At 47.3% G+C, this 10903-nt stretch overlaps 3 protein-coding genes across 3 annotated transcripts in view; 2 read left to right on the plus strand and 1 right to left on the minus strand.

Annotated features, from left to right (window-relative positions):
• Positions 1-442: 442 nt before the first annotated feature.
• Positions 443-4944, minus strand: LOC126578429 (AP-2 complex subunit mu). Its single transcript, XM_050240971.1, has 6 exons — positions 4805-4944; positions 3946-4327; positions 3702-3864; positions 2896-3625; positions 2687-2825; positions 443-2597 (listed from the first exon to the last, which is right to left on the minus strand). The coding sequence occupies exons 2-6, from the start codon at positions 4120-4122 to the stop codon at positions 2490-2492; spliced, it is 1317 nt and encodes a 438-aa protein (XP_050096928.1). The 5' UTR covers positions 4123-4327; positions 4805-4944; the 3' UTR covers positions 443-2489.
• Positions 4945-5433: 489 nt separating this feature from the next.
• On the plus strand, positions 5434-6516 carry LOC126578430 (uncharacterized). The gene is made up of 2 exons (XM_050240972.1): positions 5434-5755; positions 5816-6516. The coding sequence occupies exons 1-2, from the start codon at positions 5659-5661 to the stop codon at positions 6514-6516; spliced, it is 798 nt and encodes a 265-aa protein (XP_050096929.1). The 5' UTR covers positions 5434-5658.
• Positions 6517-6685: 169 nt separating this feature from the next.
• Positions 6686-10903, plus strand: part of LOC126578428 (tyrosine-protein phosphatase non-receptor type 4) — an 11566-nt gene continuing 7348 nt past the window's right edge. Inside the window, exon 1 of the mRNA XM_050240970.1 lies at positions 6686-7784. The gene's annotated coding sequence lies outside the window, so the exon portion shown is untranslated. The remainder of the gene's footprint in view (positions 7785-10903) is intronic.

The following is a 10903-nucleotide window of genomic DNA, read 5'->3' on the forward strand; positions in this document are numbered from 1 at the left end:
AATTCAAACTGAAAAACAGAGAGAATATTTTCTTTTTTACTTCACATAGTCCCGCACATAGCTCACATGTCAGTGCTCATGAATTAATTATGGTTGAATTTAAGATGATATTTTTTTCCCAAAACATCCACTTATTGCTCTCCAAAAATTGCAATCACGTATACCGTTTGAAAAATTGAATAAATGTTTACTGTTTGATTAACTGAAGCGCAATTTTTATCCAAATTAACGTTTGTCTCATACAACGAAGAAAACAAAAAAGGGAATAAGACACGTGACTCAACTCCACGTGGGAGAGAGAAAGATCCCACCGGAGAGTAAATTGGGACATGATCCTGTTCCGCTGACCATTTAACAAGCGTTACTGATTGATCCTGTGAAGCCTAAGTAGAAAAAGGAAAAAAAAGCATAAAGAAACAATAACAACACGACACGGTTCATATACATTTTTCACTTTCTTTTCCATTTACTTCTTTTGTTTCAACAACTAATTTTATTTTCTTAATAGTTTACGCAATAATATTATTCTTGTCATTAGTATATTTCTCCTTCGGTCCGTCTTTGTCCGCCCGAGGATGTCCCCTTGTGTAGCATAATATAGTTTTTGTGTGGTTGAATTTGTTTTCTCTTGTTTTCTTTTGTGTTGTATGCTTTGCCTTGTTTTCGTCATAATGTTGCTAACGATGTTGCCACGAACTATATATGCTTTTGTATTACGCACTACACACTGTACCGTCGTGCACTGCACACTAAAGGCCGCCACGCGCGCGTACACTGATTTCACGTGTCACTGAATTATTAGTTACTGTGGACCGGCCCGGCCCGGGTCTTCTTTTCGATATCACGATATCGCGTTGAATTCGAGTACACACAGCGGATAGCTCGCGCACGCACGCGGTGGACCTTCTACTGCACCGTAAATAATGCTATGCGATGAGTAAGCGACAGTCGGCAAAACCGGCGCTGAACATAGACAGCACATCGGACATCCGGTCCCCGATTCGGCACAACGCAGGAAGAAACAGAAGAGAAATGCGGCGCGCGTACGTCTAAGAATTCTTTTCCACGGTTCGCGATGATAAGTTTAGAGATATATGTGTATGTATATTTAAATAGTAGATTTATACCATCCAGCACTCTCTTTTTCTCTCTCTACTCTCTCCATCTCATTCTCTTTTCCGGTCACACAGTTTACGGTTTTCTGCTTGTGTATGGCTAATGATCGTACGATGGATATTATCATCTTCTTTCTTTTTGCTCCTTTCTTTAGCATCTCTTTTAGCGCGGATTCCCATCTTCAATTTCAAGGAAACCAGCTTATTGATTGAAAACGATAGCAGCAAAACGGGAAGGAAAGCCTAGCGGTGCACAGCTGCGTGTGTGTTTCGATCATGAAATCAATTTTAATCATCGTAAGAGGAGGATTTTCTTCTAAACAGTCACCATGCTGCTGCTGATTGAATTATGGTGTGGAATATTATGGGGAAGGACGGGACAAATCGCAGCCTTCCTGAACATTAACAAACGAAATTTGTTCTAATACTCACTTCAAGGAAGAGGGACAAAAATGCACGAAAGCGCAACATAATAAGCGAGTAAGAAATTCGTCTAAACAGCATTGTTGGAATGAATGACGAGTCAGGTAGCAAATATGTACAGAAGTGATCACTCCACGCGCTCCTTTTCTACCTCTTCTTCTGCTCGCGACAATAATGAACCATTTTTAATCTTAATCCCCGTGTCGATCGTGCGAGATTCGTACGCGTTTCGTTGTGTGTCCGCGGTGTCTGTGCAAAAGTGTGGAATCCGTTTCGCATTCGAAAGTTTCGTGCCCATGCGGCTGGTGCATGCATTGTTTGCTGCTTATACGAAAAGGAAATAGAAAGGATCCGTACCTAACGAATATCATGCTGCTCGCAACGATATCTGCAATTGCACATCACCTTTACTACTGAACGCGTCAAGCGTTTGGCTTCTGCTTCCGCTTCTAAACATTAACGCCTTTGCCCGGCATGGGGCAGCATGGCGCCCTGTTGGTTCTTAACATTGTTATCATTTGCCACACTGATTCTAGATCGCATTTTTTCAATGAAATCCGAAGGGGAAAAAGGAAGAACAAAACAGAATTATTTCTAGCCAGCCGAAAAGAAACGATCAAATAGAATAAATGATTCCCGGACGTGTGTGTCAGTATGTGTCCATTCCACTAATCTTAAGCTAACTGACGCGATAGAGAGAAAATGGCGGAAAAATGACGTACGTCGTTCGAGTGTGAGCTTCCGCGAATGCAACTGAAACCATCCAGTGGTGGTGGTTTAGAGGATACCTCGTGTATCCGCCTCAAAATCATTGTCCTAGAATATTGAAGGGGAGATCCACTTCTCCCCACCTTTCGCATCACTACTGCTGGGATGGGATCCATCTCCGAGGGAATTAAACAGAAAACAGAAAATTGCGGTCGATCGTATGCTGCTGCCTGGGGGAGGTCTTTAGCATCGAGTTTCGTAGAGTCCACTGCGGCCAATGTATCGCACCCATTTGATCACATCGTGATCGGAGTAGTTCAGCTTTGGTTCGAACACCTTCAGATAGCGAACCTGCCAAATGAATCGAAACAGAAAAGGGTTAGAAATGGTGATATTCCGCTTCGCATGATCCAGGACCGGGAAAAGGCCACCGAACGAACCTTGAATCCGGACGGTGCGAACGGTACTTCGAAGTTCATCGAGATCGGCGGTCGAGTCCACTTCTTTTTGGTATCCGTCTCGAGCAGTTCGATTTCGGCCGAAAGTTGCGTTTCCTTCATGCCGGCCATTCGCTTAATTCTGCAAATATCCAGATGAGGTCAAGAGTGGTTAGTGTGCTGTGTTGATTGAAATGCGAAATGTTACTTACTTCCATACGATCGCATTCTCCGAGGCCTTGTACTTTGCTTTACCCTTCAGGCAGATCAGCTGCACGCCGGACGTGTTGAGCGGCGTAGGAATCTTCACCTCGATCTTTTGACCGAGCAGCGATGGTTTAAAGTTTGACTTCAGCACCACCTTCACCTCCATCTTGGTTCGGCCAACCTCGCGAACCAGCGGTATCACACGGAACGGCAGTGAAATGTCCTTGGTCGTACGGTAGCGCATCAGCTCGAACTCACCATCCGGTGGGATGAAGCTAATCGAGTGTTCCGTCTCGAACTTGCTCAACTTTACGCACTGATGGAACTGGCAGTCATCGATCACGACCACCGGTTTGCCCGATCGCGAAGCCTCGTTGTCCGCGTTGCCCGAGATTCCGCTCCGGCCCTTTGCCTCCATCACGATCTTATCATTGATGCCGAACTTACACTCCGGCATACCGGACAGGTACGACTTCATCACGACCTTGCCGGCCACATGCGCCGACAGTACCTGTCCCTGGGGGCTCATCAGCAGATTCACGTACTCGAGCACATCGAGGAACAGTTCGTTGCGCCGGTACTTGATGCCTTCGCGGCGCCACCCGATCTGGCCCGTCACCTGCGACGTAATCTGCGCCTGTTCCTCCTTCGTCGCCGTCTTGATGCCCTGCTGCGTGATGAACGTCTTCAGCACACCGGTATCCGAGTTTTGCGGATAACCAAAGTCCAGAATTTCTGTGTTTGGGATGCAAACCAAGCGTCATTATAGGCATCAGGTGTGTTCTTGTTCGTACAAATCTGCACCACTCACCATCCAGCAGCTCGTAGATCAGCACAAAGTTGTTCTTGATGTTCTCCTCGGAGATCTTGCCGAAGTACGACTGCATCACGTCGATGATCTTGAGCAGAAACTCAAACACCATTGCCGCGTTCACATTTTGCTTCGTGACCGCCGCCAGCCAGATATTCGCTCGCTAATTTACCGGGAGGGAGGAGGAGAAAGGGATCCGTCAATTACATTCCAACAAGTGATTCTCGGTCACGGGGACACTTACCTTAATATGAAAGAAGCTCGTACGGGCAATGTTCGTCACGGGTGAGCGCACCTGCTGCCGAGCATGGATCACGTTCACGCGGAATGCATCGACCGCGTTGCGGCCAATATCATCCCGGTAGACGCGCGATATCAGCACCTCGCCCTTGTGATTGTACACAAACAGTCCACCAATCATTTTGATCAGCCGGCGATCTTCTTCGCACACCCAGAAGGAATCTCGTTCTCCTTGCACCCGTTGCTACGCACTCGCTTCCTAGCAACGACAGCAGAGCAGCGGCGGAAGCTGTCTTTGATTGTGGGAAACTCCCCGCCCCGTGCTCGACCACAGCCGGATCCAGATAACTCTCTCTCACACTCCTCGCTTATCACCACGGGTTACACTGCAAGAGAACGGAAGAAGAAAGATGCGATGTATTTACGCCCACTTTGAGTACGTGCAACGAGATAGGTCTTGTGGGGCCCCGAGAGAGAGAGAGTGGTGGGGCAACATGCAAAAATGCCAAATGGGCAACTCCCGTGCCCCGTGGGTTGTGCCAACGAAAGCACAGAAATCAATATATTGAATTAAGTCAGGCAGAGGTTGATGCGGGAACTGGTTCGCTGGCTGGCTGGCTGGCTCCGGCGGGAATTAGGGAGTGTGTGGGGAGATGGTGATAGTCCTTATCCAATCGCATCCACTTAACGAACCACTCATCATTGCGTGAGAAGAAGGGCCCGGGATTCAAGAAGATACCGCCGCCACCCCACACTCCGAAAAATGTCTTCCAACACGATGGATTCCTCCGGGACCAGCCGCTGTCGGATTTGGCGTCTTCGCGGCCACCGGTTCGACCCCGCCCGTTTCTCACGGTGCTTACCAGTGATCGCAGCAATCCGCGGCAGCTTTTTCACTCCATGCACCAACGAATTACTCCATTTTCGGGGGTTTTTTCACTAAAAACCCACTTGAAAACCCGCTACACCCAGAAAGACACGAAAAAAAATTTTCTTCCACAAGATGACACAACCGAAACCAACCAAAGGCAACCATGCCCCGTACAACCAGGGAGTGGCAGCAGGCGTGAATGTGATCTAAAAAATGATCAACCTCATCTCTCAGTCGACTCACGCGTAAGTTATCGCCTTACCATAAAAAGCACCTAAAATCTTACTGAAGCGCTTATTACGGTGAGGTGCAAAACGATTGCCTCGAGAGGAATGCATCTTTTTGGCCGCTAAATTGAATCATTTTGCTTTGCCAATGCTATCTAAATAAACATCAATACAATCTATTATCATCCAATCAATTGTCTTATAGGCGTTCATTATCACCCCTCCGTAATAAGCACCTAAATATTCTGAAATTCTTTTCCAACGTGAGCGTTTAATCGATGGCATCGAATGTTGAGCACACCAACGACACTAAAATTACATCAAGTTGATAGTTGTTGGGCCATGGTTTCCTGGGCGGACATGGGTTTGTTGTTTTCGTTTCTCAAAAACTAAACAAAAATCGAATCGAATTTTCAGCTTTTTCAGCCTGCTTCGTGTGCTTTGCGAACGAACTGAACTAGTTTCCAGCTCCTGATTACGTTCTCGTTGGAATAGTAACCCGGGAAAGTTAACTAGTTTCGATGTGAGCTACCAGCGTGACCCGGGAAGGTGAAAAGCAAAACTTCGGTCGCTCAAACATTCGACCGGACGAGCGGAAATTCAAACTGGGGAAGAGAAAATGAACCGTGACGAAGAGTTGGAAGCTTGGAAGGAGCTGTACAGAGAATTGCTACAGGTCCATCGTGATTACAAAAGCCGATGTACATGCCACATGAGTAAGTAAAGCTGGGCAACGCTTTTCCCCTCCTGCTGAAACGGGTATTTTTCATTTACAGAAACATTAACCGATGGGACAGAAGAGATTGAAGGAATGGCAGAGAAAGAACAGATAGAAGTGATCGAAGAGACTGAAGGAATCGAAGATATCGAAGAGACCGTAGGGATCGAAGATAACGAAATTATCGAGGTGATCGAAGAGGCCGAAGGGTTCTGTGAGACTGTAGACATCGATGAGCTCGAAAGGATCCACGATGCCGAAGGGTTCGACGAAGTCGAAGGGATCCACGATAGCGAAGAGATCGACGAGATCGGGATCGAAGAAACCCTAGACGACATCTCAGATTGCTCATTTCCCACCTACTCAAAAGAAGAATTGCCACCGGACCCCGGAAGAAGTGAAGCAAATCGTCTGCTTTCCTACGCTCCACCTAAATTGCCTGTCTGCAGCGTTTATGAGTTACAGTGTCTCAATAATTACTTGAAAACCGAACAAGGGAAGACACTGATAAGAAAGACATACTTTAAACATGTCCCGGCGAAACACGTAATAGTGGATATATTTTTCGAGAGAAATTTTTTGACAAAAATAGAGTTTAGCAAGGCTCACTATAGTAGGCAAGTAGTTTTAAAGAAATTCCCCGATTTTCTCAACTTCTTCTGTGAGCTGAACAAAGAATTTTACGACTTTTCTCCGGAGAAAACGGAAAAACGAATGAAAGGAACACTCCATCGGGCACGCAGGGGATTGAGAAAGTAAAGATATGAACACAAAACAAATCTTTGTGTGTTTGATGTATAGTTATTTATAAGTTTGTTCTTTTCTTGTACGTCTCCTCATCTATGTATCATTTCTTTTGTGAAATATTATTAATTGAAACTTTCCTGAAACACACGTTTTATTTATTCAACCTTCATTGACCTCGACTGTCAGCAATGAAATCCAAAATGGTGGCAACATAAAGGTGTCACTTGGTTACCGTCTCCTCCCACCCCCACAAAAGGTCTGCCTTTTCTGCCGCGGCCAGGATATTTTCGTTTTCCTTTGCGTTTCCATCGTTCCTTTCGTTCCGATTCCTAATTCGGTCGACCACAGATTTCAAAAACCCCGGTGAATTTCGCGTGTCCGGGTGTCCGCGTGTCTTGCCAGGCTGCTTCCGAAGCTTCCCCGCACCACACCCTGTCTGCAACGCCGCTTATTCCGAGCTTGCTAACGCGAACCTAACGGGGCCTCGGTTCTCGGTTCTTTCTCCCGTTTCGAGTGGCCAGAAAGTGCGTAAATCAGCGGCTAGCCACAGCCCCAGCATTTTGTGTGAAGTGAAGTGCGGCCCCAAAGTGACCTTACCTCTCCGTCCGCATCTCCCCCTCCCCACCCGGTGCATCGACCGCGTTCTGTGAAAACCAAGCCAGCAAAGCCTCCTTCTCCGGTGAAGTGTTTGCGGAAGAGCGGAAAAGGGGCATCTCGGGGGTAAATTAATCATCTCCGGTCGCCACCGGTGGTGCCCGCGTGAGTGCGTGTGTTTGCGTTTGTGGTGCAGCTGCAATTGCATCACGGCGGACGGCGGACGGCGGCGGCGACACCCACTTGTGGCCGTGTGTGCTCTGTGCCGCGGTGACAGCGTTTAATTTTAATCCTTCCAAAAGGGGCCAATCTCTAGCGTGTGTGCGCGGCGGTCCACTGAGCCAACCTGTTTGCGGGAGGGTTCGGTTCGTGGCCACCACAACCACCTTGACATCGAAAAGTGCATCGCGTCGCAAGTGCATCATCATCATCATCAACGGTAACGCCCGGTCGTCGCGGGAAGAACAAAGCAACCCAACGTACAAGAAGTACCTCCACCAGCGCCAGCTTCGTTCCCTCCGAAAAAGGCGAAACATTCTCCGTCCATCCAGTACCCACAGATCCTTCCGTGGGGCACACCTGTTTGCACTCGCGAACCGGCCATCCTTCCATCCTTCGGTTGCTTGAGTTTGTCAACATCCGGAAAAGCAAACAGATCGAGAAAGAAAAGCGACCGACAAACCGGGGTAAGTGGAGTGAAGAAGATGAAGAAATGGTCGCAAAGACGGAAGCGCAAACATCTCAAGCCAGTCCGGGGCCCTTACCTGCGCGTGTTATCCTGGCCGACGGACGGTGACCCAAAAAAACATCAACCAACTACGGCATCCCCAATCTCAGTAAACCGAGCTCGAAACCTGTTAACTATGTGCCATGTATCGATCGAATTTCAGTGAACCGAAGGTGCGACTCCCGGTGAAGAAGGTGGTTCGGTGGCTATTTAATCTAATCCTTTTCCCTCCTGCCAATCAACCGGTGCGTGGAGCGTCGGACCACCCTCCCCTGGCACTTGTGGGTGAAATTGGCGGAAAACTAATCCCGAAATTGCCGGAGCCGCAAACGCCGAACAGGAGCCTAGCGAGCAGTAGGCGTCGGATGCTTATCCTCCTACGGTGAAGAGGATACGGGGGCAGTTTGATAAATTACGGGCATGTTTCGGGTGGGCATCGCACGCCCCGATGATGCTCTGCGAACACGCAACGCATCACACCGGTTGCTTAGAATCAGCCACCCCCGGCCCGCTTGCTTTTCTATCAAATCTACCACCACCCGCGCTGTCTCGCGTGACGCAGTGGGACCACCGCATCCTCATGACACCGTGACCCTCTCTCTCATGGTTGAGGGATGAATTATGATGTAGGCGCTGTGCTGGCCCTGGGGCCGAGGAAAACACCCAGAGGCGCTCGACGCAACTCTAAGCGATGAAAAATGAAGGAACAAATTTTAAGAAGACAAAAAACGAAAGATGTCAAGAATAACGCGGCACCGAAAATAGATTTGGCCAACAGGCCGCCGGCCGCCGGCCGAGCGGCGGAACACATTCCATTGCTCTGTGCCCTGGTGCCTCTTCCTCGTTCTCGTTCTCGCTAAATCGCCATCGCGGTATTCCCTCCGGTTCGCCATCTCTTTTACTCTAGGAGGTGCTCGGGAAAACGGTTTGTGATAGACACGCGAACGGTGACCGCGAAATTTTCAATCCATCCGCCCCGTCCGGTGCCGCTTTTCATGAAAAGTCCGCCCTCGAAGGGAGAATTTTCGGGGTGGTTGTTTCTTCTTTGTCGCGTTAGAACGCGCCCTGAAGATCGGGTTGGTCAAGAGCGACGGTTTCGTGAGATTTTGGTGAGACTAATTGAAAAGATGCCCTCCGAGCGAGCGACCTACCCCATCGGTAGTCAGCCAACACAACATCAACACAATTCTTTTGCCAACAACCATCCGTTACAATGCCAGTCGACGATTAATTTAGTCTTTTCGATTACTTTTCGGGCAAAGACTGAGCGAATCTCTCAATCAACGTTCTGGTTTCTTTTTAGATAAGTCTGAATATTTCCGTTTAATCAAGTTTCACAACATTTATTAGAAGGGAAACTGGCGAAACTACAACTTGTTTGCCGCTACAACCGACGAGCTGTTTGCGACAGAACATCCTTCTGACACTCGCGATCAAGCGCCAGAAATTCTGCCGCCAATGTTGAAAACATCGAGCCTAAGAAAACTTTATTAGTTGGTTCGAAGTTTTTCCAGTGTTGGGTCTGTTTCCTCTTGAAAATCGGTTTTTTAAATTATCTTCAATCTGAATAGTTGCTCTCATCGAACGGAAGGCCATTTGGCATAGGACGACGGGGTTCGACAGTATTTGGACTGGATGTGCGATTCCGATATATGCAACCTTATCATAGAAACGCCCTGATTCATAGGAAACGCATCATGTGATGCCATGACATCACAATATTTCAGGCTATGAACGTAACGCTTTATCATAAATAGAATTGGCATCTGAGTAATTTCGATAGTGCATCTAAATTAACAAGAACCACGCGATTCTATTTTGATGAAATTTGTTTAGGAGTCATCATTTTGTTTATTCGCTAGCCCTGGTTTTAGGAAAAGGGAAATGGAATTTTCAGTGCTAGAACAGTCAGTGTTCAGGGATGATAACCGGTCCCAACAGTTTGCTTCGCTGCTCCTCAAACATCACCAGCAGCTAAATTGAGTTTCCATCTCTTGTGCTCTTAGCTGATTTCTTCGTCTTAGTAGACCACATATTAAATCACTAATCAAACCGATTTCCTAGCTTTTTGAAATAAAATTCACCTGTTTGCAAACATACTTTGAACTGGGTTTCGATTATATAAATTTTCAAAACTTCAGAAAGTTCAGAGATTCATATTTTTTTCTTATTTTCATAAAAGCCTGTTATCAATTTATTGTTTAAATATGGCTCTATCAGCGTTTGCTTGCACCCAAACAGTGCACATTACAACCTCAAAGAGGGAGAGTACATATTTCCATTTCTTGCTGTTCAACAATCTGCCCTCCAGCTTAAGTCCGATAAACCAACAACGAAACCGTCAGCATGCGGGCTAGTCCCGGCTCTAAATGCTTAGTTAATCATTTCAATGTGATACCCTTGCGCTACGTCGTCTGGTGTGACGCTTTATCTGTGAAAGGAGGAACGCCGTTGGTTGATTTGCGCGATTTATTCTCAGTGTACATATTTATTCTAGGACTGTCCGATTCCGAACTGCCATTTCTACCGAAAAATTATCGCATTTCGCCATAAAAAGTCGACATCATCGACGTGATTAGAGGGGTGGTTGAGTTTACCAGGGTTGCTACTTATCGTGTTTCTGCGCTGTTCTGGTACGCTTCGTCACGCTCAGAACACCACCCCGGGTGAAAGAAGCTGACGAAAAATACGAGCAATGAGAGGTGGCGTGCTTGCTCGAGCGAATATCAGACAACTTTCTTTCGCAAAAAGGCACGTGTCCAGCACAGTCTCTCCTCACGCTCGTAAACTCTGGCAGTCGTGCGATGCTCCGCACGAGTTTCAAACTCGAGATCGAGCTGCAACGCATGGCCGTAACGCGCGCGCGCGAGCATGAATTAGCTTGTGATAATAGTAATTGACCTTAATTATTCCATTCTGAACAGTGTTGCGCTGCGATGACTTTGGAGGAAAGGTTGGCGAGTACGGAACGAAAGAAAAGGAAGCCGACGCGTAACGGACGACAGTAGATATCGTTGAGCATTCGCAGCATCCAGCCACATGATCATTCATTCGCTCATGAAACGGTCGCCATTCGTC

Source organism: Anopheles aquasalis, chromosome 3 (assembly GCF_943734665.1).
Source record: "Anopheles aquasalis chromosome 3, idAnoAquaMG_Q_19, whole genome shotgun sequence".
NCBI lineage: Eukaryota > Metazoa > Arthropoda > Insecta > Diptera > Culicidae > Anopheles > Anopheles aquasalis.